The sequence below is a fragment of the Manis javanica genome, chromosome 3 (assembly GCF_040802235.1).
Source record: "Manis javanica isolate MJ-LG chromosome 3, MJ_LKY, whole genome shotgun sequence".
NCBI classification, from domain to species: Eukaryota; Metazoa; Chordata; class Mammalia; order Pholidota; family Manidae; genus Manis; species Manis javanica.
Window position 1 is genome coordinate 117,190,640 of NC_133158.1, and position 26,725 is coordinate 117,217,364.

Below are 26,725 nucleotides of genomic sequence, written 5' to 3' on the forward strand. Positions count from 1 at the left end.
AAGGGCATGCACTAGTGAACGTACTGCTTTACACCAAAATCTAGCACACTGGCCTTTGGGAGTATGAGAAAGTCACCAAAGTAAGCAGATAGATAGCAATCTGGAAAGCAAAAGGTGATGATAGATATGAGTTTTTACTCATACAAAATGAAAGTACTGTTTGCAGAATTACTGTGACATAGACTGCCTCCAGTCTGCTGCCATACTCCCAGTCAGCCACCTGCTGCAGGAGCGTGCATTTTTTCACAAGAATTTCTCTCCATATATATCTGTTTGGTCATAGTTCCCGTTTCTAAGGCTAAAGCAAACATGCTGCCCTTGTTTTCATTTCATCTCTGCTCTGGTCATCTGGCCTTCCCTTCCTTTCCCAGGAACTCTCAAGTTCATTGACTCCACTGACGGAAGTCAGGCCTCCGACCGCCTGATAAATAAGTTTTCCAGTGAAAAGCCTCTTTTTTCATTCTGTTTAATTACAGCCTTCAGAGACACTCAAAATGGAGGGTGTCTTAGGGACAAATAATACTGTAGGCTTGGTTTACTTATCTCCTGTTGGCATTGGCACCAAGCCCTTCCTCTGCTTTGAAATTCATGGCTGTGTCTGTGGCTGCATACTAAACAGACCCGAGGCCACACAGCCTGCTTAGCCTGTGCAGACACAGCTCGACTAATCCATATGCCTTAACGGCCAATTCAGAACAGTAGTTTACATAACTAACACAGCTGGTTTGTTTCTAGTGCAGCCTATGTATGTGATCATAAGTGAATTAATTCATCTATTTTCATTTGAATTGGATTTGGTAAAGTATACTGGAGTTTCAGTTACAACATACTAGTTCTGAATTCCAGATGATTGACTTCAAATGTGGCCCTTACAACTGTATGTCTGTGTAAAATGATTAGATGGAAGAATTAGTAAAATCAAACGTAAAAGAAACTAACAGTGAAAAGTAAATTTCCCTCCTACTCTTGTTTCCTTAGACTCTCATTTCCCTTATACAGAGAAATTCCATTTATAACTTTAAGAAGAGACATTCTATGAATGTATGAATATATACATATGTAGGTTTTATATAGAAAGAAAACACTGTAACTATACTTTCCCACTTATTGCATAAAAAGTAGCAAGATGCACAGTGTTCTATAATGTGTTCCTTTTCCTTAATGATAACTCTTAGAGGTGTTTTCATATCAGCATCTGTGATCTGCTCCCACCTTCTTAAACAGCTACCTAGTATTCTTTTGAGTGGCTATGATCATTTTGTTTTTAACCAGTCAAATTTTGACAAACATTTGCTATTTCCATGGTTGTGTTATTACTAAAACTGCTTGGGTGAACAGCATTGCATGTATAGTAGTATCTGTAGGGTACATTCCTGGAATTCTTGCCCAAAAGGTATATTTGGTTGTTAGGTTAATAGATATTGCCTAAGTGTCTTCCAAAGAGGCTATAGAGTTTTTCCAACCATATGAGAGGATTTGTTTCTCCATATCTATATCTCCTCACTATATTATAATCAATTTTTTTTGAATTTCCCAATCTGATTATAATTGTGAGCTATATTTATCTAATTATGAATGTGGTCAAGCATCTTACATATGATTTGTTACATTCTTTCCACCTACTCACTCAGCTCTTTACCTTTCCCTGAACAATATCTGTTTCTGGTTTGAAATGGCAGCTGAAGTAAATCTCTGTGTTTACTGTAACTTATTTCTGACTCCTTTATTCTGTTGTATTTGTCTTACCATTTATGTCCATCAATTTTATAAATTTCTATATTTATAATGTCTTAATATTCTGTAATTTAGTGCCTCTTTATCATTCTTTCTCAAAATTTCCCTAGATTTTTTGCAAGCATTTTTGTTGGCAGTTGTATTGGAATTGTCTCATTAAAGTGAACATTGAAATATACCCTATATAAAAGTAGGACATGGTCATTATGAGACAGGGAAAGCTTTATGCCCAAGGTTGGGTTAGACCTGGGACTGAAAATGAAGTATAGGGAAAGAAAAGTAAAGAGGAGGAACAAATGGAAGAAAACTAAATAAATGTTCCAAATACAAGATTCCATATAAAATTCAGAAATACCCTGGCATAAAACATGCACTTAAATGTCCTAAGTCATTTAAGCAGCCAGCTATTTTTGTAGGTCAGCATATATAATCCTTGCTTTTAAGGGCTTGATAAACAATACCAATGTCTGACCTTAGGCTGGAATTCCTTGAACTCTAAGTACCTGTGAGCACGCACCCAACATTCCTGGCCCCAGCACACACTTTCCCAATCACAAGGAGCCATCACTAACGAGCGCCCTGGGAGGAAGCATAACTTAGAGAGAGGCTAAGGGAGACAAACACAGACGGCAAAGCACCACCTTCAAGCAGCTTGTCCTTTAAGTATGTGGAGAACCAGACCTTTTAGTTTCACCTCGGTGATCTCAAAAATAGGAACCTTGTGTTTGCCAATCCAGGTAACCTGCTCTCTTTCTGGGAAAAGACTTTCTAAGGTTCTCGAAGGACCTGACTTGGTATAGATTTGTTCTTTGGGTAACATAACTACTCCTACATTTAAAAGATTTCCTTTAAGAAAGTGTTACCAATACCTTATGATTTATTATATTCCATGACATTAGTCTTATGTCTCCTTTATTTAGTTCTATTGCTACTGAACTACTACAATGCAATTTAATGTCTGCTGAACTTTACTATGCTGTAAAATGTTTTTATAAAAAATGCTATTGAAATAGCAAAATGCTATGGCACAATTAATTTAAGATAGGTTTATTTTTGCCTGCAACCATATTTGAGGCTTGACAGTTTTTCAATGTAGACAGAATCATCTTAGAGTTTATTTCAGTTCCTCTGCTCCAGCATTTCATTCAGACTAATACCTATATCTCTGTATCTGTGTTATTTGAATGCAATGTATCTGGAAGATTTATGTCTAAAACACAGTAAGGCTTTGCTCACCCTTTCGGGATAACCCTAAAGTCTGACCGCTAATGCACCACTAGTGAGGTGTTAATAACGGGAAACTATGTACTCCTTGCTAAGAGTACAGAGCACAAGAAGACGAGGAAGTGGCTTGAAAGTGAAATGCTGATTTTATTTGTTTATCTGTTAAACTGGATCCCAAATGATTTCATCTACTCATAAATAAACTTTACGGACAGAATTTGAATGTTCATTTTCCTCCCAGTTAGCATGCAAATCTGCTTGCAGCATTCTAGCAAAAGAGAGTGCAACTCATTTTCTGTGCTTATAAATTGTTCATTACCAAGCTCTCTGATGGCCAATTCCTGGCTCCATCTGCAGCTCCACAAATATCTTTGCCCAGATAAACTTGGTGGGGTAAATATACGGTGCCAAAGAAGATGTATTTGGAATTAAGGAAACAAAAGACATACCTCTCACAAAATTCCCAAGTCTATCATTTTAAATTTTGTAACTTCTTACTTGTATTTATATTTGTATAACATAGTCCAGAAAATACTTCACTGATGTCGTCAACCCAATTTTTAGGACTACCTATAAATAACACTTAAAGATTTTCTCACTGTACAAGGAAGGAATATCAGCTCAAAGGAAAAGCAAGCATACACACAATGAAACCTCTAGCTAGGAGTACTCTCTTCCCTTGTGACGTGAGTTACCGTAACTCATAAGGCTTAACACAGAGAACTAAGATCATTGTGTTGGAATGCTTAGGGTCAGGGTCTTTTAAAACAAAACAATCAAGGTTATTTTCTCCTCTTTGGTGAAGGTAGAAATGTAAATCTCAATGGTTCATGTGACCTTAAACTGATTTAGCTTTAGCGTGGGTTAAAGTTCACTCCTTCATGCATATATTTAACACCCACTAATGCTGATGGTATGGAGTTCTGTTGTCATGTAGAGAGCGAGATTCCTTTGTGTGAAAATAATACATATAAACAAAACTCCTTCTACCTAAAATGTGGAAACAGAAAAAAATGCAAGGTGCACAAAAGATCTTTAAAGCAAGCAAAATATGCCTATAGAAAAAGCAAAAAGTGTTTTCACATCTGTCTATAGTGGTGTGCAGGACAGGAATCTCCCTCACAATGTATGTCTCCTGTAACTGCTGAGCTGAAGAATCTACCCAGAGATTTTTTTCAATTAAAACGCTGTGTGTACCAACAATAGACTCAGCTATGGAGCTTTTAATTAAAAAAACAAACAAAATGATTTAAACTCACATTGCCTCTAGGCGCTGTTTGTATTAAAGGATCAGACTGATGAAATGTTTGGATTTTATTGTTCTAAACATGTGTTTCAGTTGGTGCTCTCGGACCCACTCTGTGAAGAAAATGAAATGTGAGTAAACAGCAAAAGGCTCCATGCTTTTATTTAGCACTTTCAAGATTCAAAAGATAAAAAAGGTTCAAATCATTTAGCCCCAAATGAGCTTCAAATGATCATCATAATCATGCAAGAAAAATACAAGTAAACTGTTTTAAATGCAAATGGGCCAAATTTTCTAAAAGCAGAAAAGATACAATTTCATGACAATCAGCTTTGTGACATAGGTAAGGGGCCTTGTTAATTTCTACCATTTATTTTTGCTCACTGTATTCTCCACCCTTGAGGTTTCAAGGGCTCCTTAAGCTTAGGAAAGAATTGCAGTGTCCTCTGGCTGCATCTACACCCAAAAGGCACGGTGATGATGGGAGGCAGTTTTCCAGATAATTCAGTCTCAAATATAAGCAAACTAACAAATTCTAATTTGTATTATGTGTACATTTCAAAGTGCTTTTGATATAAATTATGTGAATAATTTACTCAATTTTCTCACTTCTTGTGCTGTAGACTTACTTAACGGTTCCCAGAATTCTATTCGGAAGATGAGGAGAAGGCACTATTAATAATCCTGTTGATGATTAATGATAACTGTAATGCAATGTGACTTACTGCAAGTGTCACAAAAGCACTTCTGCCAAGCACTGTCTTCCCCCCAGGTGCAGCCCTCTTTGCCAGCTAGATGTTTTCAATTACCATTGGCTGTTACCCTCAAGGCCAGGGTCTCTGGGCGCTGACTCCAGATTAAGAGGCCATGCTGAGTGGGAAGCCCTGAAATCGTTCACCTGTTTCTGGTAGATCACCTCATTATTGATAAGATGAAGTTTGTGCTACTCTTTCAGCTTTTGCCATGACTTTCCATTGCTGCTTCTTTACATTAATTTTGACTCACTTTGTTCTCTCTTTTCTGATGTTTGTGACATAATGGAGTTCTGATTATTGGTGTACCTACCTAACTCTAGACCTCATGGCTGCCTCATCATACCCTGCTTCTTCTTCTGCCTTTGACCCAGAATAATAGAATAAAGAAATTCATAATGGGAAAGGATCACAAACGATGAATCTAACTCTTCAATCAACATAACAGGAAACTATGGTACTGAGGAACTTGATAAGCTGGCTTTAGAGTCACTGAGGCTACTGGTCTCCTTTTCACGTGAAGAAATTGAGACCCAAAGAGAGATAGTAACAACTTAATTACAGGAATTCAACTTATACTTAGGTACAATCTTTTTTAGTTAACTTACTTTGCATGTAGGTGTCTGTGACATTTGTCATTATTTAATGCCATTGTTTTTGAGTAAGAACAAGAAATTACATCAAATAAAATGAAAATTCATGGAAAATAAAGACAGGGAAGGCAAGAAAGTGGCTGGTATTGTAGGCAGATGATGTAAGGTAAGCATATGTATTAAAGTGAGACAGTATCTCAACTCTTTTGACATCACAGAAAGGTAATTTTTGTTCTATTTAAATGTTTTCAGACACCAGACTAGTTTTTGTGATCTAACTTCCTCAATTTATCATTATATCAGCATTCTTAGTATGTGCATTGCCATCCCATCTTTCTATAAAATTTGAATACTGCAAGTAATTTAGTGTATAAAATAAAACATGACTGAGTTTCTCTGTAATTACAGCTCTAATCCTTTCGCTTTCCCCAAAATAACCAAGTGCACTGATGTGCATGTGTGTATATAAGTAGGGTAATTTATAAAACACAAATACAATCATACATATACAGGATTTTGTAAATTAATTGTATTAACAGATTCCTAATTATATGCCACCATCTTACCTGGCTTGGGGAAGTTAAGTATTTTCCTCAAGAGTAAGCAAGCAAATGGCAGAGCATGGATTTACACCTAAGACTAATTCCTGAGCCCAGAATTTTTACTATGAAGCCATATTGTGTACCTAATGTTTACATGAAATCATACACCAGGTGAAATGCCTCAGGGAAATATAGTCCATCCATTCTTCTAGACACTATAGAATTTAGATCAGGCCATCAATCTCTGGGTGATATGACCTGGCACTCATCTCTCCTCCAAACTGTTGTAGCTGAATTGCACTTTGGCTTATGTTAAGGAATGATTTAAAAAAAAAAATGACAAAGACCTATGAAATCTGGTATTGCACTTATTCAAAGTGTACAATGAAAAACATTGCTCCTCTTGTTAACAATGCCCTCTTCATACAGCCCCACAATTTGAATTTTTCTGTGGTTTCTATACCAGAAATAGTTATGCATCTGATGAGTAATGCTGTCTATTTTTGTTAATATAACCAGTTTTCTCTCTTATCCTATTAAGTGCTAGAAAACTTAAGCCAAAAGTGGAGTTCATTTCTAATTTATACATGGGATTTACCACATTCAGTTTACAAATCAGTCTCACTCCTGGCTTATTTTCTTTGTCTGATACTCTCCATCCTCTCATTTCCAATTTCTTTTTTTGTATTTTTAATATTTCCTCACGGCATTTTGGAAGGCAAGATATTGAATGCATTCAGGCAGTACTCCACATAGTAATATGAGGTTAAAGCTGGCTTTGTACTAGTCCCACAATCCCAGTGCTATGTGGTAAGAGACGCAGACTCCATCGCCAGACCATTTGGCTTTAAAGTTTGCCTCTGCTATTTCCAGCAGTTGTGTTGAGAAAGTTACCTAACTTCTCTATGACTGAATTTTCTCAACTGTAAAATGAGAATTGTAGTATTGTGACCCTGTCTTACAGCACTGTAAATTTGAAAGTGAGTTAATTCACATGAAATTATACAACTAGTTTAAAAGAATGCCTGACACAGGAAATTCTGGGTGATTCTAACAGAGGAGCCAATGGAGTGGCTCTGCAGTTTTCTCCTTAAATCTTGGTCCTGTCCCCCACTAATTAATTTTAAAAGGTTTTATTGGTGATCACTTGTCTGAGGATGATTTTTAAAGTCATGCTTTAACTGCCATTTTTTTCTCAGCCTCTTTTACCTGGTTCTTGGCTAAACTCAGTAAGGTGCACACCCCCAATCCATCCCTTCAAGAAAACCAAACACAAAACACAAAAACCAAAAACTTGTCTGGGTGATTGACTGTTGTCTTAAATGTCTGGGGTAAAATTTTTATGTTGATACTTCATGTATGTTAAAAAGTCATTTCTGACTAATATGATGATAAACAAGACACACTGCCTCCTTAGTGATGCTGAGAGTAGTAAATTAGCTGACATTTATGAATGCTCTCAAGCTGAAAAGTACTCAGTGTTATTTTAACAATGGCTGAGGAAGACATGCTTAAGTATAGCTCTACTTCACACGCTTGTTGGGCTGTGATGAACAGGTTTCTACTGTGTGATCCTAGAATACTTTGGCAGTGGCCCATATACCAAGTTATGAAAAAAAGTGAATGAGCAAACATACATTCAGTGCACTGTGCCTGGCATAGCGGAGGACTCTGGAATTATAACACTTAAGTGCCTACACTTGGCGAATTAAACCATCTGAAAAAAATCACACTATGAGCTTTCTTTTTGTGTGATCTTTTGAAATTTATCTCAGGAGTAATTGAATTGTGCCTCAATGCACAAATGGCTTGACCATCCTGTCTCCCTGGTAAATGTGTGGCCATACTCATTCATTTTCCCTTTTTTCTTAACATCTTTTCTCCAACAAAGGGTTGCAGGCCTGCTGTTCCCTACCAAGATGTTAAAAGTTGACAGAGATCATAAACCTGTCTTGGATAATTTGCATTTCAAAGAACTCTTAAGTATCTGAATAAATAGAATGGTGGAATGTTTATCTATCTATTGTATCTAATACCTATATGGCATGTTAGCCCTGACAAGTTAATCACTACCTTATCAGTGCACAATAGTATTTGTAAATCTAGAATCAAACGTATTACAATGCAATTATCTGCTTATTTTCACATTCACCTGTATTCTCAGTGCCTTAAGTGAATGAAGTGGGCATACAGAAAACATTTTCTTAATTGTGTTGGAGAGGTGGTGTGCTGTGAATGGGTGGTTGTTCCAAAGAATAGGCCTTGGCCATCTGGAGGTCCCGCACTAATAGGTCTTTTTTTATTACCAGGTGTGTAAGCTATAAAAATCAATACACAAGTGGCTGGTATATCTGGTAAGGACATCCTCAATTTGTGTTATGAAACCTTTGGTTGTGTATATACATACTCCTTTCCCTAAAAAAGTGAGATGGCACATAAAACCACACAGCTTAAGGTAATTTTAAGGGTCATGTGAATCAGTACACATGGAAATATAACTTTTATGTTGTTGGCCAGTGTCTTTTACACATGTCCTGTGACAGGCAACTTGCTCTTTTTAATATTAATAGTTTTATCCTGAATTGGAGATCTTTAGCAGTAAAAAAATTATTCTTCCTCTTGAAATCTCCCTAATGACTCCTCCACTGATTTTAGTTCTGGCCTTAAAAAGCCATTCAAAATAAAACCATTACCTTTTATGAGCCAGTCCTTGAGAAATTTTAAGACAGTTGTTATGACCTCCTAAATCTTGACTTCTGTATTTTCCAAACTAAATATTACCAGTTCTCCCAATTGGATGGCTAGCTCTTCGAAGACAAAGACCCTGTCCTGTCTACCTTTAAATTCCCAACCCCATATCTAAAATCTGTTCAGGTGCTTACAAGTTGAATGAAGGATGGATGGTTGACAGGAATAAAGGATGAATGAATTAGGAACCAAGACAATATTCCTTAGAACGACCTTCCCATTTCCAAAGAAGAAACAATATTCACCACATGGCAAGACTGACCGCCTCTGAGCTCAATGAGCATTCCAGGTTCAGTGACCATGTATGAGTTGCAGTGAGGAATTGCTTAAGGAATTCAGCCTCCCAGATTCTTTGCATCCTATTTAGCTGAGTTGTTTTCCTCCTTTCCAGAAAGTTAACAGAGGCTCTTCACTTCCCTGCATGTTCCACCTCACTCCTCCGCTGCTTCTTCTGGCCCCAGGTTCTTGCTGCTGATTTTCCTGGTGGCTCTTCTCTGTGGAGTGGTGTTCTTCTGCCTCCAGCGCCTGCTTAGGAGACGCCGAATGGATTCTCCAAGACGCACTCTGGCTGTTTTTGCTGTTGGAGACTTGGACCCTGTGTATGGTGAGCTGTCTGCACGGTTCTGTATATCTTCTTTGAAACCTTACAGTTTTATGGCAAGCTGAAATACTAACCTATGAAAAGGAGATTTGTGAACTTAGAACAAGACAGTTTATTGGAGACACAAATGTATGCATTGGGGAAAGGGTCTAAGTGAGTAAACTTCAGAAAAAGGCGACTTCAAAAGAAGAAAAGGGGTTTTAGGGAAATGACTCATAGTTGAGTATGGGGATATACCCTAAACCGATTTGCTCAGTCAACAAACAGCAGTGAAGAGATAACCAGGGCTGGTCATTCCCAGTGAGTGACCAGGTTTAAGGCATAGAAGAACATCTCTGACCTTTTGACATAAATCTCCTACCCTGTGTTCACGGTTTCACTTACTGAGCCCTCAGTGCCTTACTTGTCTGCAGTAACAAAGGATGCCCCTATTTTTTTCCAGTCTGCATGGGAAGGTGATGAGTGGAGGAAATTGAGGTCTTAGAGCTATTTGTAACTGCCAGCCTTGGCTGAAGTAGAAAAAGGATCACTTCCTGATTTCTGGGAGGTCATGAATTAAGTTCACTTCTTCATGTGAAGCACTGCCCTCATCCCGACTGTCTTTTATGAGACTTTCCCTCCAACGTACTGTGCTGTACAGCACAACTGCCTCAAGAGTGCTTGCTAAGTATTAACGGCTGCCTTCAGAAACTTGGGTTGGATTAAGGTTTTCAAAATGTGGATCAGGGCAGTTCCTAGGAAAACTAACAGCTAAATAGAAAGTAAGGTAAAAATAAACTTAAATGTTTTACTAACACATCTCAGCACTCTAAAATGCAGGGATTGTTTTCATTATTGGCTTTTTTTTTTTTTTTAGTCATTATATAATAAAGGAAGCACATTGTCAATTTGAGAAAAGGTTATTTTTGGAGAGACTAATTAAAGTCTCCACTGAAGAAAGCTTTCTCCTAAAATAAAAAATACTTTCCACTGAGTGTAGAGGTAAATGGGGTCACCAACCTTCTAGCAAAATAAATTAGTTATAAGATCAGCATGTTCACATTGCTCTGTTTTTCTTTGTTTAACTTGAGGTAATTTAATAAATAAATGCAATTACGTTTCTTTCAACTTGACTTGAGTTTCCAAAGAGGAGCATGCACCCTGGTCTTTTTAGCCCTTCTCTTACTCTGAGGAAGAATGTCTGAGTGGACACCTTGAATCTTGAAAGAATTCTGTTTTTAATTTGAAATAAGTTAGCTACCCAGTTATACTGTTAACCATTTTTAAGGCAGTTTGTGTGCCACAGCTATGTACCCATGTATCTACTGTTTTTATTTTCCTGCATGGTGGTTTACGTATATGCTTTGGGATTTTCCTGAAATCGCCTGAGTCAGTAATGTCAAGGCTGATAGATTCCCTCAGAGGGCTGCCTGTAAAGAGGGCACTGAGTGCACGGCATTCGGATCACATTCTTTGTAGTTCCCTGAAGACTTTACATATAGGAAAATAAAATACTTGGGAAAAATTGTTTTTTAAAAAAGAATTAGTCACCCTATTTTTTCACATCTACCAAGGGTTTGGCACTAGGTGAGGGATTGTTCAAGTACTAGCTGATTCCTATTTGAGTGACTATTATTTATCCTAGAGGATGGTATCCATTTTTCCCATTCTGCTGGTTAAGTATATCACATGGATCTTTGCACAAGATCAACTAATAGGTCTCCAATTTTCCAGAACTGAAGGTAGGGAGCCAGTGAAACTTGGAGCAGGGCACTCATGGCTGAGCCACCCCATCCCTGGACACTAAGTACAGCATGACGCCCTGAGCCTCCAGACATTTCCATAGGATAATTCTTTGAAGGTAGAGATTGAGCTCTAGAATTCTCTTTCCCTTCTTCTTACTAGCCTTTCCTTCCTAATCCTGCTGGTATAGCTCTGGATCTTACTTCACTCAAGAAATATTTAAACTCCTCCCTACTTTACATTGTATTACAAAGAACATTCCTATTAATTTCCATCTGAGAGACCACAGGCTCAGTTGCCCATTCCCATTTATTTTCTTCTCCCTTGCCTACACTGGGTTTGGTGTTACATTATCCCACCCAGAACCCATCTTCCAGTCCACCCAGCAAAGCTCAGATGGGGTACAGACAGTGAGCACCCATTCACATAGCCTGTGACGTGGTTGTAGATCCTAGAGTTGTGTTTCTTGGCAAAGCTTTTTCTCCTCTCTAAAACAGAATCAATAGAGTGATTTAAGAACTGTTATTCTGTGTGATCTCTAGTGACCTCTTCTGAACTAGTAATTTCCAGAAATAAATTACAGGAAATCAGTATTTTAAGACCCACACTGGACTTCTTTTCCCAACTGAATCCTCATTACACTTTCAATCTCCAACCAAATGATTCATTCTGCCTAATATTTCCGTAAAAGGAGCTGTTCTCCAAAAGGGCAGTGAGTGGGCCACAGGAACTTTGAATAGCTACAGAAGGAGGTAAGGGCCCAAACCACAGCTTTTAACTCCACAGCCCCTCACAGAGTGTGTGCTCACAGGGTGGAGCTGCATCCAGTTGTGGCCAGACCCACATGCCCACACAGCAGGCTGAGAGGTCGCACTTGGGGTCTCCCTCACAGCTGCTGTTCAGAGGGGCAGAGGGAAATGGGAGCTCACTGAAAGACACCAATGACCTGATCAAATATGATAGAGGGTTTCTGGACTTCCTGCCACCCCTCGAACACAAAGTGTTCAAGATGGGATGTTCCCTCCTGATTACAGAATATAGGAACTGGGTCATTTAAAACATTTAAATGGAAAAACTAGATTTACTCTGCTAACTGTGGGTTCCTCTTGGAACTTTATTTTATTTCTTCAGATATTATTTCACATTATTATTACTATTTGTGGAATATATTAGTTGAAATAGCTCTACTCTTCTGACTTGTGGGTGAGAGATATGACTCCCAGGATCCCACAAAGCTGCACTCAACAGGGAAGAGCTGGGAGGAGAGTTCTGACTATTGAGACTGGAGAGGACTGAACTTTACTGATGTTAATATATATATATATATATATATATATATATATATATATATATATATATATATATGTATCTTGTTAGCAATTCCTGACAATATTATAGGGCTCAGGTGGCCAATTCTCTTGATTAGAAATATTCAAGAGATAAAGGAAAACACTGGGCTTGGGACCCTGCTAAAAGGTGCATAAAGGAGGCCTTGTCTTCGCAATGTGTGATGAGATCTCTGTCTGGGAAAGATCCTTAGGCATCTCAGGCAAACTCCCAGGCCCCAGTTGTATCTCCTGGACCAGTAATTGTGACTCTTCATAGCTCTCTGATGATTCAGTGCTCAGACTTCTCAGGCTTCCTTCCCTTTTCTTCAGATCTATGTTTCCATGGCCATAACATGTTATAATAAAGCCCTGTATGCACCAAAAAGGGAGAGAGAATCCCTCTGAGGTACCCTTGGAGTGTAAGGAGGAAGGGGAGGTACGGTTAGAGACAGGGGAGGAGGAGGAAGGCCAGAAGAAAGGCAGGAAGGCAGAGGAAAGGGGAAGAATGAAGAGAAAGAGAAGGAACCTACAGCTTGGAGTTGCACATATTGAAGGACTAAAATTAAAACCTGTTTATTTACTAAAACCATCAAAATCATGTTCTTTTTCTCTGCTGTGGGGCCACCTCCTCTTCCTGGAGCAGCTGACCCCAGGGGTCCCCTAGACAGTCCTTCCTCCGTTAGCACCCTGCCTCCGTGCCGACTCCTCCTCGGGATGTGCCTCCCACTGGCCGTCTCTGCTGTACCCCCAGAACGGATCCTATGTCTCCTTGAATGGGATCAGCTGTGAAGCAGTCTCTGAGACCTTCTTGCTCCCTTTTCTCAGCCATCAGAGCCTAACAGTTCTAGTATAATTCAGGTAGCTTGTATCAGTACTATATTAGGGGTAAGAATGATTTGTTGTTTCAATATTTTATTTCAGTATCTTACACATTTTAATGATGTTTTTTGAATCCCTCATATCTGATAATTCAACAAAAAATACAGATTTGCAATTAGCTGGGGTTTTTTTCCTCAAATGTAAATAGAGAGTGAGACCACATACTTGGCCACAGGAAGTGATTTTTAAAAGAATGCATACAAACTCTTAGTAAAGGTGGGGAAAGAAAACAAGAAAATCATGAGAATTCTCTATAACTCTCTGTATTCCAAATCGGGCTTAGAGCTTTTACTGTAGAAGACCGAGGACTATACAACAGGATGAATAGGTAGGAAATACAAGTGATATAAAAAGAAGAAAAAGAAAGAAGCTGGGGTTTGTTAGATTAATTGTTTTGTTTTTTAAATTTGTATTTGAAAAATAAATGACAAAGGAGTGTTAAAGTTTATTACAAACAAAAGTTTCTTTTAAATTCACCAAAAATAAGAGTGAAAATAAGTTTTCATGGAAAATAAGATTGTGAAGCTGAATAAAAGCCATTATTTATGAAGAAGTAAGGCATTTAAAGATAATGAAGAAGGAAACATTGGGGTCTAGGAGGTGAGAAGACAAAGGACTTGAGGTAGAAAATCAATCTAGTGTTCATTAGAAAAGAGAGAATTTGAGAACATAGGAGAGGGATCCCCACCATTGTCTGACCATATTTTTAAACAAAGAATAATAATGTACTGTAAGATCCCTACCAAACGCTTTTCTATTTCCTGTGGATCAGATCCAGATCTCATCACTGAGAAGGCAGCAAGTAGGTCCCTTGCCTTTCCTGGGAAGGTGGCGAGGTGAGCCCAGCTCCACGTGGCTGATCTCCCTGTAAATGCTGCCTTTCACTATCCAATCTCCCTGACCTGATTTTTTCCTGCAATTTCAGAGATAATCTTCCTTTTCCTTATTTCTTATTTCAGGGCAAATATAAATGCTAGCCTTGGAGCAATGGTTAAACATGAGGGGAGGAGGAGAGGACTGGACAGAGACAGACAGGAACCAGACTCTTACATGCTAGCTCCTTTCTCTCTCACCTATCTTCTTTTAGGATCTTTTTGAAGTGTTATTTTCCTGTTCTTTATGTTCTCCATGTAAATATTCTGTGACTCATTTTAGGTAAGGGAAAAGGGAATATTTCTTTCACACACTTTCATGGGAGGGCGTGATAATAGTAGCAGCTCACATTTATTGAGCATTTACTATGTGCCATGCACTGTGCTAACACTCGACATCTCCAATCTCATCCTACAACTCTCTGAGGTGTTCACCATCATTCTGAACACTTAGAAGATGAAGAAATTAAGAAACTGGTAGAGCAAGCAGCACAGGGAGCAGGCTGTAGAACTGTGACTCAAAGTCACCGTGTTGTTAGCCTCTCCCATAGAAGAGAACGTGATGAGAGCAAAGTGGAAAGAAGAAAGAGGTAAAAAAGGTGCTGAAATAAGGCAAGCCTAGTGGGGTGATTCTTAGTGATGTCAGAAATTTGAACTCTGGCTGTAAAAAACTCAGCAGTGGGTATATTGGTTTTACAAGATTAAACAACAAACTCTAATACCTTCACCAACAGTTCTGTAGTAACTATTGAATTTTGGCAGACATTTTTATCTGAGTTCTCTTAGGTTTTTTATTTGTCAGAAGATAAAAATAATGCTTGCTCCCCTCCCAGTCACATGATACAGTTTCCCCAGCTACCTGAAAGCAGAGCATTCATATGAAACCTTTCATAAGCTGAAATGGCATAAAGCAAAGAAGCAATTATCATTAATTAAAATAGAAACTGTTTGGGCATTCCCAGACCCCAAAAATAATTTCTGTTAGCCTTTTCTGATACCTTAGGGCACATCTTGCTAAATGGATGCACAAAATAAATTGAGATGAAGCACAGCTGCTCACAGACACAGTTCAAAGCTATGCAGGTTGATGCTCAGATGCCGAGGGTGGTTCCTAGGGAAGAGCTTGGTGGGGCCGCTCTCCCTGCCTGGGTGCACACTGCCTCTGCAGGGGCTCACTGGAAAACAAGCCCTGGACACTGTCTTTGTGTTTCACCTTTGTAAAAACAAAAATCCTCTTCAGGCTTCTTTTGGTTTCTGAAAACAAGTGCTGCTAAGGTAGGTCCTTTGTTAAACTGGAGTGGCATAAAGTGAACTTTTGAAAAGCGGGGAATACCTGTATTATAGGTAAACATGTTTTGAAAAAAATGAAAATTGATATAGTATGTGTTTGGTTTTACAAAAGCTTTCTGAGCACATTACTTTAGTTATTGCTTATCAAATGAATGCCCTGTGGTTTTCATAATGATTTTAAGAGCAATGGCTAAATTCATAGTAAGGAGATAATAAAACTTTCCTACCATAGAGAACCATTGTCAATATCCTGTTACCTGGAGCACAACACTGATAATGGCAGAGGGAAATAAATTTGAGCTAATAATTGTGGTGAGTCAATCTGGTCCACCACTCCCAGAAAAATGAAAGCTCAGTTACCATTGAGTTTATATTGAATACACCAGGAATAGTTCATCTAGAAAATGGCCTATGCTCAGGACAAGTATCCACAATGGAGGGAAGGATGGGGCAAGTACAATTTCCAATGATCACTGTTTCAGCACGTCCCTCAGACCCAGTTTATGTCATCCTAAACTTTCTGACTACAAGACTCTAACTCCACAAAATTTCTCATCTAATAATCTCTGTGCTATTATATCAGTAATGATAATGATGAAATCATTTAACCATTAAAATAAGATAGATTGGAAAATAATATTGAAAAAATATTGCAAAGGAAATGCATGCATACTCCTATTGTACAATGCAGTTCTTGATATTTAGTAATATACTAATAGTACTACTACAATAATGGCAATTAACCTTTAATGGGCAATTTCTGTGTGTATGGCTTTAAGTACTTTACAATTATTTAGCCTTGCCTTTATAGCCATATATACCATCTATATCCTTTTATTGAATGGAAGAAAACTGAGGTACAGAAATATTATGTAATAGGCTAGAAGTAGATTATTCAATTAAATAAACAGCTGCTTAAGAAAGTGCTGAACCAGGAGGTGAGACTTATATTCAGATTATGCCTCTATCCCTCATATATTATATTAAAATTTGAATTATTATACTTTGCTCTGTGAACCACTAAGTATAAAAACAAATATATAAAGATCCATGATTCTAAATAAACATTATCCACTCCAAATTAATGATGTTGAATAATCCACACATAGCTTCCAGTGATGCAGCTATTGTCTGATATTCAACTATTGTTTGAATTGTTTTGATAATTGTTTTGATAATCTCTGAAGTGGTATCAGATCTTAATCCTTTAAGGAATCGGTCAACAAACTTTTTCTATTAAAGGCCAGATAGGAAATATGTTTGGCTTCACTGACCATTTGGTCTCTGTGGGGACTACTTACTTCTGCCACTGTAGTGCAAAAAGCAGTCAGTGACAATATGTAAAAGTATAGGCATGGCCATTCCAATTAAATGTAACATACAGAAACAGTCAAAGAGCTAGATTTAGTTCAAATATCTAGTTGTTATTATTATTATTATTATTATTATTATTATTATTATTATTGTGTATTTACAGGTGTTACTTGTTTTGGGAAGAAACAGTCAAATCATTCCAAGTTAGCTGAACACTCAGGTGAAAAAATAAGAAAAAAATATAGAAAGATGGTTCTGATATATTACTTTTAATTCCTGTGTAACTCAAAAATAGTCTTTCAAATGAAGACTGATAGATTTCCAAAAAGCTGTTGGACTAAGTGTGTGGTCTCTCAAGGTGATCAGTTTGAGGAAGAACGTGCATGTGTTTTTATATCGAAAGGCTTGTCGTGTGCATAATCTGAAAGTGAAGAACTTTGATTTCAGAGCATTTTTAAAAATTTGAGAATGGTTTTTCTTTATTGTGTGTGCCTACTTTGTATGCAAACTTTTCACAAGTTAACATCTTTACTGTTCATTATAAAGAAATATTTAAAGCAATTAATTGCATTAGTTGCAGTTTGCAGAGCAAAAAAATAAAATAATGAAATTTGGATGTACTATAGTAATGTTTCTATTGAGACTTGCATTTCCCATAATGGGAGCATTAGGAGAAATACCATTAGTATTTACAGGAAATCTTGTCTTCTGATCCACCAAAAAGGGTATTCCTCCTAGTTTCAACTGCTAAATTGTAAATGCATCTTGATGGGCTACTCAGGGATGATATAATCAATTCATGAGAGCAAATTTTCTTGCTATAGTGACTAAACTATCACTGCAGGGAGCAAGATGGTTGTAAATTTTTTCTCAAGGGTACAAATAATTTTCTGTTGCTTCAGTGATCCAAGAAATGCCAGATTTTATTAGGCAGTTCATGTACTTCTGTTTTATGCTGACAAGAAAGATTACAAGTCCCCATTTCTCTCTTTCCAGGGACAGAAGCAGCTGTGAATCCAACTGTTGGAATTCACCTTCACACTCAGAACCCTGAACTGTGTCCTGTCCCATGTGTTGACAAGTTAGGCCCCCCACCTCCATATGAAGAAATTTTGAAATCAAGTCAATTTTAGATCTGGATCTGGATCATCAACTGAAAATATTAGAAATATTTTAAATTCCAAAACATCCAAAATTTAGGAACACTTCTTCCATTTAGTGGAATTATCAGAGGCTAAGCAATATAGTCTGAAGAAGATGAATAGACAAAAGTATGAATTCAGGGAATGAATTTTGGTGAGGGAGATGTTTAATAAATTAGTGAACTCTCAGTGTATCACTGCTGTGTTATATTTTGTGCTACACAGCCAAGTTAATGTTTCTCCACTAGCACTTTAATATGCAGTAATTAATGCATGGAGTGGTTGCCACTAGGTTTAGGAATCCACTACAGTACACAAGATAGCTTTTCATGCCTCATTATCTCTGTTTTAATCTGACCTCCCCCCTAGTAGGGAGTCAATAAAAATTATCATAAGTTAACAATGGATCAAACAAAGATTCAGACACATCTAGACCCAGAACCAGAAAGAGAATATTTGAATTAGGATGAAGGGAGAGAGTAGGAAGAAGGAACATTTGGAATTGAAGGGTAAAGGATGAATAAAGAGGACTAAAGGTTGTTGTATATCTCAGTACAAGGAGTTGTATATCTCAGCCTGAGGAGGGAGAAAGAGTAGATAGAAGTGAAGATTACCTAAACTGGGGCATGCATAAGACCACGTGGAGAATGTGGACAAGAAGGAGAAGATTCCCATTTTAGGTGGGTCAATGTGGCCTCTGGAGTTCACAGGCTTCCTCTGGTGCCTCAAGACTTGGCATTGCCTGGATAACCATTATAAGAATCTGTAAATCCAGGAAGGGGAAATCCTGGGGCAAAATGCCTTTGAACCTGAAATCAGTCAATGGGAGAAATAAAGTTTAAAACCCAATTATTGCTTACAAGGAGTCATCCTGCATCTCTCCTGCTGTGGCAAAAGCAAATAAGATTCCCCCCAATCTCTGCTCCAGCTAAGCCCTCACTCACCCATGTAATTAATCATTGATATGGAGACGGACTACTTCTCTCCACACCTTGGAAACACCTGTTGATATGGAGATGAATTAAAGTCAGGCAATAGATTCTGAAAATAGTGGAATTTTAACTACAGCCTACCCATCCTCTGCTCCCTCCCCATCTTCCACAATGGTCCCTGGGTGAGAAAACTGGGGCACTGTAACCAGACTAATGATGTACAATAGCAACAGCAATAAAACCATGATAATACTCAAGCCAGAGGATTCAGCTAGGTTCAAAGTCCAATGGAGATTAAGTCCATAGCTTGCCCATTCCACAGGTGGTCAGTAACTGAACAGGTAGGGAGTTCAGAGCAATCATCATGTGGCAGCTGCAGCCAGGGGGTGCATCCAGGTCACAAGTACTGTAGAAGAAAATAACCTTAAGGGCGATAAGACACATGTTTTAATGATACCAGCATAGGCAGTTTTGTTCATCAAGTAGGATACATGCAAAAGAATGGTCCTGTAATAGGATAGTGGCAGGAATGGGATCTCATCCTGGTCTAGTATACCAGACTTTCATCCACTCCCTGTGAGAGTTAAAGATTGGTCAATATATAGTAGGACTGTGGGAGGTATATGCACTGGCCGTAAAGAGAAAACAAAACTTCCCCATAAGATGCTCTTACCTCCTGGACATTTTGGGTACATTACCATGATCTTTGGGGGCCACTCTGCTGTTACTCCAGGAATACATGAGGCCAGCTTCCAGGCCTTTTCCCCAAGGTTCTGGAAGGGCCAATCACCACTGGTTCATGTGTTGAAAGTCCAGGACCGCATCCATTCAACAGCGTCTCCAGGCTTTAATGAAGTTGGGGCTGGCAGCAGGATGTTGCTCTGCTGGCCATATCCTGGCTTCAATAATTCCTTTTTGGTTTGCACATACAGCTGTATAGGAGAGGCAACAATGTGTGTTAGAATATCCACAGGGCTCAAGGCTCCTTTCTGGGGCTTCTCATTCAAACACTGTACCGCGTCCATAAGTGAACTGATCAGCCCCATAGATTATTGGTGTCCGACTTCAGGTCAGATTTCAACAAATGGTTGTACCTCTCTATCATGCCTGCCCTGGTAGGGTTATATGGAACATGAAACTTTCACTTTCTTTCTAATTGCTACAACCATTCTTGTAATGCATGTCCAGTAAAGTGGGTGCCTTGATCACTCTCAATTGCCATAGCCTGCAAAAAGACACTCTAGGCCCCTCCTGGTGATTTGCTAATCTGCACGATGTGCAGGAAAAGCAACCAATAGACCAGTAGCCATGTCCATACAAGTCATGGCATACTGATATCCTTTTGATATAGGCAGAGGCCCAATAATAGTCTATCTGCTACCTGACAAGGGTATCGGCCCCTTTACTATTGTCCCATGTTGCTACAGGACTCAGTGTAAGTCCTTCTTGGAGCACATGAGGCACTCCTTCCTGGCTCGGCTGACTTCTTCAAAGGTCAATGGCAAGCCTCACCAATGGGCTACAGCCCACATTGTCTTTTGCCCTGCGTGCAACAAACACTGATGTAACCTTGGGCTACATCAGAAGCAGGCTTTCCTTCTAGCCAATACACCTGGGCCAATGTGTCTGCTTCATCATTCCCTGGAGATGCCAAAGGCAAATGGCCAGTCACATGATATATGGTAACAGTCTTAGTCTGACCAGAGGCCCATAGGTCTTATCACAACTCTTGCCCCTAAAGGGGCGGGTGACCAACCATCCAGTGGCATGGTACCATGTTGGTAGCCACAGAGTCAAGCCCCAATAGACAGGCCAGCTGTCAGTGCAGACAACTATAGGGGAGGGTTCCTAAGTGATCATGAGCCGTACTGCCCACAACTCAGCCCACTGGCCGCTCTTCCCCTCACCATCCTCTATCCATATTGTTTCAGTCTTCAGATTGAAAGCCACAGCCCTCCACTTCAGGGGCTGCTGACAACTGGAGCTGTCTGTATGCCAAGCACCAGGTATAGGGTCTTTTCCCTCCTGATAAGGAGTATCAGCTACCAATGGCTCAAAAAAAAGTTCTTCCTGCTTTTGACTGGTATAGGTCACTGACCCCAATAAGAGTTGGGGTTCTCCACTTAAGGGGCTTGTAGAGAGGGTGCTACACTGCTGTAAATAGGTGCTCCATCAGGCAGTGTAGGCATCTGTGCCACACCACTCCATGGCCTTTGGGTCCAGTCTTGCACTCACCCCACAATGGGATTGGTGGTTGTTACCTTGGTCAGAGCTGTTCTGGTGATGGGCTCCATAGCCAGCAAGACATGGTACACAGCAGCCAGGTCTTCTCTATCAAGGTGTACCAGATCTCTGCTCCTTTCCATAGTTGTGACCAGAATCCAATAGTTTGGTGTGTCTATTCAAGCCATTTCCAAATACCACATCCATAACCATCTTCAGTTATATGAACATCTATCTCACAGGGCTTTGATGAGTCCACTACAGTCAAGACCTGTATGGCCTTGACTGTTCATTTAGCAGCAGTAAAAGCAGCTGCACCTGTCTCATCCCAGTCCCACCTGATAGATACCCTTTCTTACCAACCAGTATAAGGGCTTCAGAATTTGTGCCAAGGGCAGGATAAACACTCTCCAATAGCCCAAAATACCCCAAAACTCTTGTAAAACTGCCACAGTGGTAGGGGTAGGGAAAGCCTGGACCTTGTCTATGACTGCTTCAGGAAAAACTTTAGTTCTACCCAACCAGACAACCCCCAAGAATTTCACAGACAAACCAGGTCCCTGAACCGTGGTGCTGTTCACAGCCCATCCTTTCTCCTGTAGATGCTGCAGCAGTCTAGGAACTGCCTCTTCTAAATCTGCAAGAGAATCAGACATGAGCATAATATCATCACTGTAGTGATACAGCCACACCATTTGCTGTCCCTTCCATGTGGCCAAGTCCTGGGCTACAACCCTGGGCTACAAGTCCATGACAGATGGTGGGACTGTGGAGGCGTCCCTCTGGAAGGACAGTGAATGTCCATTGCCAGCCTTCCCATGTGAAGGCAAACTGTTCCTTACTTTCCTGTGCTAAGTTAATAGAGAAGAAAGCATTAGAAAGGTCTCCTACACAGTGATACATTCCCCATTCATGACTGAATGTGTCCATAAGGGCTGCTATAGAGAGGACAGCAGCATGCAAAGGGAGTGTGACTTTCTTCAATTCCCTGCAGTCCACAGTCATATGCCAGGAGCCTTCTGGCTTTTTCACTGGCTACACTGGGGAATTAAAAGGACTATGAGTGGGCTTTATGATGCCCACTGTCTCCAACTCCTGTAGAGTTTCTACAGTTTCCTTGTGCCCCCCCTAGGCAATTTATACTGCTTAGTATTTGTCACCTGCTGAGGTAGAGGCAGAGCTATAGGTGGGTGCTTAGCATGTCCCCTCAGAACTGCCTTTACAACATGTACCCTCAGTCTGAATTCAGCTGCAGTGGTCTGCAACCACAGGCCATGCAGTTTATCTATCAAAATATATTCAGGGATGGGAGAAATGTACACAGTATACTCCCTTGGGGGTAAACACCTTATCCCCTATGGGATTTGGGCTTTCTTCACTCTAATTGCCTTACCCCCATAGCCATCTATCACTGCAGGGGTTCTGGGAAAATGCTCAGGGTTGCCATTAATCAGAGAACACTCAGCTTCTATGTCCATCAGCACCAGGACACATTGTACATTCACAGGGGACCAAGGAATTGTTAATTCTACATGTGGCCTCTGGTCCCCACCACATCCCCCAAAGTGGGAAACTTGATGCCCCCTCAGTTGAACCACAATGCCCAATTGTGGGGGTGAGGGCCCAGGCAAATCCTGAGTACCTTTGACTCTGGTTTCCATGCTCTGGACCTCAGCGGCTGGAACTGCTGCTCTGGCTTTAATTGGTGCCACAGTTCTAACAAGATCCTATTGGGCTGCCTATCAAGTTTTTCTTTCACTACCCTGGCCTTTATCGAATCAACCCACATCTGGGTCCTCAAGACCTTTATGGGGCCTTTTGCACCTCTCCTTTCAGTCGTAGCCCATATTTCCTTCTGTGCACTTATTGTTCCAACCTCCCAGATCTGCCAAAGTACAAGTAGCCTCACCTGTGGGTTGCAAAAGTAGTCACTAAGGGGCCCAAGGAGATATGTGAGAGCTGTATGCAGCACAAGATTTCTAATTTCTATGGTGAACAACTCCTTACTGGGGCCTTGGGGGTCCATATAAAATATTCAAAAATTGGATATTTTTCATACCCAATTCCCGCAACACCTGTTGGAGCTTTACATACTTTTTCCAGCTAGTGGGTAAATATGGTAAATCACCCTGATAGGTCAAACTTGCCTGGTGGCAGCTGTCAGCCATTCCAGAAGTGTCTGATTCCCTGAGGCATGACGGGCACTTTGCAACCATTGCTGGAGGGAAGAGGGAGTCATCAGGGAAGCCATTCTACTCATTTCAGTAACCAACATAACAATGTTTTCCACCCTCATATCCCAGAGATGTAAAAGCCATGTAGGCAGAGATTCCCATGGCTTCTACCTATACTGTATGCTCATGTACACCAGCTCATCCTGGGTATAGGGGCGGAGCATGGAGTGCTCCACAACCTGGAGAAGGGTTGGCTTCTCCCCCTGAAAAGTCTGCGGTTGTTTTGTTTTTATTTTTTTAATTACAGCTTGGTGGGTCTTTAATACAGGAGAGGCTGGTGCCTTGGGCGGTGGCCTTGGCAGCAGATCAGCCTTTGGCCCTGACTCCTAAGCTTCTCTCCTGCCCCCGGTGGGCACTGGCTCCTCCACCATCTCTGGGGCTGAAGGCAATCGCTCTTTCCTCCCCCTCCCACATTGGCGTCCTGCAATGCACCTTCTCCTGCTGCCTCCCCCTTCACCGCTGCTGAAGAATCTTCCAGGAGCATGATCCATTTTCTCAGAAACTGTCTCTCTTCCTTAAGGGCATCCCATAGGTCATTGCTTAGCTCCTCCAAGCAATGCCCAGTGTGTCTCTCTCCTGCTGAAGTCCCTCTCTCTCCTCAATAACCCTCTCGATAACCCTCTCCTTCTCCTCAATAGCCCCATTCTCTCCTGTATAACCCTCTCTCTCTCCTTGATAACATTTTCCACTATCTAGAGGAAGAGAGACCCTATATTACCAGCTGCTACATGGCCACTCAGGGCCTGTAAGTAGTCTTCTATTTCATGGAGGGCTAATTCTGCAGCTTCCAGTGTCTCCACCCTTCACCAGTTCTGGAAGGCCCCATCCCTCTAGGAGTTGCTTTACCCTAGACCAGTTCCCCACTAGAGGCTCCCAAATCGGAAGCGTCACAGTTTGGGGGCTCCCCGGTGAAGCTGCACCCTCTGCCACTGCAACCACTGTGGCCTCCTAACTATCCACAGTGGGGATTCTGGGTATCTCCCCAACATCTCAAGGGTCTGCTCAAGGGTCACATCCATGAAGACAGTTTTTGGGTTCAGAGGACCTGTCAACTACTGACAGATGTAAATCCGGGAAAGTGAAATCCTGGGACAAATGCCTTTGAACCCAAAATCAGTCAAAGGGAGAAATAAAGTTTAAAACCCATTTATTGCTTACAAGGAGTCATCCCACATCTCTCCTGCTCCAGCAGAAGTGAGCAAAGATTCCTCCCAACCTCTCCACTCCAGATAAGCGCTCTTCTGTCCATGTAATTACCCACTGATGTGGAGATAGAAACACCTGTTGATAAGGAGATGCACTAAAGCCAGGCAAGAGATTCTGGAAATATTGCAATTTTACCCACAGGATCCTTGGCAGAACACATAGATATCAGTGTTCTCACTGAGGACCCTGACTAGAGAAGTAGCAGTGAGACAGTGTCATAAGGAATTTTTGCAGTGGCCATGGGTAAGGGGCAGGAAATGAAATCCAGAGCAGACGCCATACGGTCTTCAGCTGACAAATTGGTAGAACAAAACAATTGATATCTTCACTTATTTGTCAAATACACCTCTCAGATTTAATTCGACCAAATGAATCTCTCCTAATCTTTTTTCCAAACTTGTTTATGCAAACTGTCCCCATCTCCAGTAATGGAAAGAGCAACTTTCCAGTTGCTTAAACCAAAGAATTTGGGGAAATCCTCGAGTCCTCTGCTTGTGTTACTTCCCACATCCATTTTGCCAGGGAAGGGCTTGGTTTGGCTCTACCTTCAAAATAGGTCTAGATTCTGAACAGTTCTCACTGCATCTCTGGTGTGAGCCATTCACTGCCAGTTCTTGTCCGGATTTCTAGAATAGCATCTAAACTGGCCTGCTTGCTCCCAGCTCTGCTCTCCTCTATTCTATTTCCAAAGCAGTAGCTAGAGTACTCTTGTTCAAACATAAGGTGGATTGTGTTCTTTAAGTAAACTCCAATGGCACTCCACACTCAAAGAAAGGCCAGAGTTCCTTACACATGGTCCTATGGGATCCATACCCTTCAGGTCTCCTTTCTTACAACTCTTGTTCTTCTTCATTATTTCCAAGAACACTGTCCTCAAACTTATCAAGTATTATTATATGCACTACTATCTTTTAGGGCCTTAACACTTGCTGTCAACATTAAATTAGCAAGAAGATTTTAACACATGGAATTATGTATGAGATGGGTACAGATGGATAAATCCTAATTGATGGGAATTTCAAGTTTTCCACTTTTGCTGGAATCCAGTTCCAGCAGTGGGGTGTGAAGCCCAAAAGGATGAGATGGAGTCGGTGCACCGAGAGACAGGACACAGAGTCAGATGGAGGTGGTCTCTTGACAAAGTGCCAATGACAGCTTTATTTATACCATTTTGCACAAGGATATGATTATTTTTTATTGTTCTGTTGATTAATTGGTATAGGCAGTTGATTAATAGGTATAGGCAAGCTTTTTTCTTCTTTCTAATCTATACATGGTTAGTCAAGTGTTAGACAGGTGATCTTTTTCTGTTCCTTGACCGAAACTTTTCCTAGCAACATGTACTCTAGTGTGTCTCTTGTTTCTATGCAAAGCGGTTTCTAAGTAATGCATGTGACCACAGAAACCTGCAGCATGTAGCAGTGACTATGGAGTCTATGAGCTCAGGGTGAAATACAGGTCACTCACTACTACAGTTAGCTAGGCAGGTATCATCATCTATATTTCTAATGCAATGGGTACATTTTATCTCCTCATAATATTGATTCTATCGTAGGTAGATGCAAGATAAAGATAGAAAGCATGATTTAGTGCTGTAAGAAGGCAAATGTAGATGATCAGGTCTGTGCCTATAGACTAGGTATTAATCCAAGCCAGACAAGGGCAACAAAACATCCACAGATGTAGACAATTTCTCTCAAAACTGGGGGGTTGAGGTTCTAAGCCTCACCTCTGTTGGCCCCCATTTTCTCACCTGATGGCCCCCCTGTGACTGTGCCTGTCTTAGGTTGTTCCTCCTTTGAGGAATCTTACCCGTCTCTGGCTTACCAGCCATCTTCCGGGGCCATACAGGGAGATGTAAAGCTGGTAAGTGAGAGAGAAGTAATATTCTTTGGAAAGGTTAGCTTTTCACTTCTTTGCAGATTTATGTCCCGTGGCTTCCAAGCCCAGCACTTGTCTTGAGGTGTCTTTACCACTTGGAAGAATTATGGTACTTGGTAATTTCACATATGAGGCACGAATTCTAGTAAAGGGCTGTAATTAGGAAGGAAGAAGAAAAGCTATAGAAGTAGCGAATAGAAGAAAACATGAGAAGATGGATTAAGTGTCAGACAGGGTTATTCTATTCAATATTCCCTCATAA

At 40.3% G+C, this 26,725-nt stretch overlaps 1 protein-coding gene across 2 annotated transcripts; it reads left to right on the forward strand.

Annotated features, from left to right (window-relative positions):
- Positions 1-2,315: 2,315 nt before the first annotated feature.
- Positions 2,316-18,917, forward strand: TMEM207 (transmembrane protein 207). 2 transcript variants are annotated; one of them, XM_037024216.2, is made up of 6 exons: positions 2,316-2,471; positions 4,298-4,335; positions 8,401-8,445; positions 9,301-9,443; positions 17,009-17,065; positions 17,842-18,917. In XM_037024216.2, exons 1-6 carry the CDS (start codon positions 2,400-2,402, stop codon positions 17,976-17,978), a joined length of 492 nt encoding a protein of 163 aa, XP_036880111.2. In that variant the 5' UTR covers positions 2,316-2,399; the 3' UTR covers positions 17,979-18,917. The 2 variants fall into 2 exon arrangements, with proteins under 2 accessions (XP_036880111.2, XP_017509186.3); XM_017653697.3 differs by lacking the exon at positions 17,009-17,065.
- The last annotated feature ends 7,808 nt before the right edge of the window (positions 18,918-26,725 follow it).

Excerpts from the sequence above, each read along its gene's own strand:
- TMEM207 (XM_037024216.2), top strand. The coding sequence starts at position 2,400 with ATGTGGAGAACCAGACCTTTTAGTTTCACCTCGGTGATCTCAAAAATA. Across the intron at positions 8,446-9,300 it reads ACAAGTGGCTGGTATATCTG|GTTCTTGCTGCTGATTTTCC; the intron begins GTAAGGACATCC and ends TTCTGGCCCCAG. Across the intron at positions 9,444-17,008 it reads AGACTTGGACCCTGTGTATG|GTGTTACTTGTTTTGGGAAG; the intron begins GTGAGCTGTCTG and ends GTGTATTTACAG.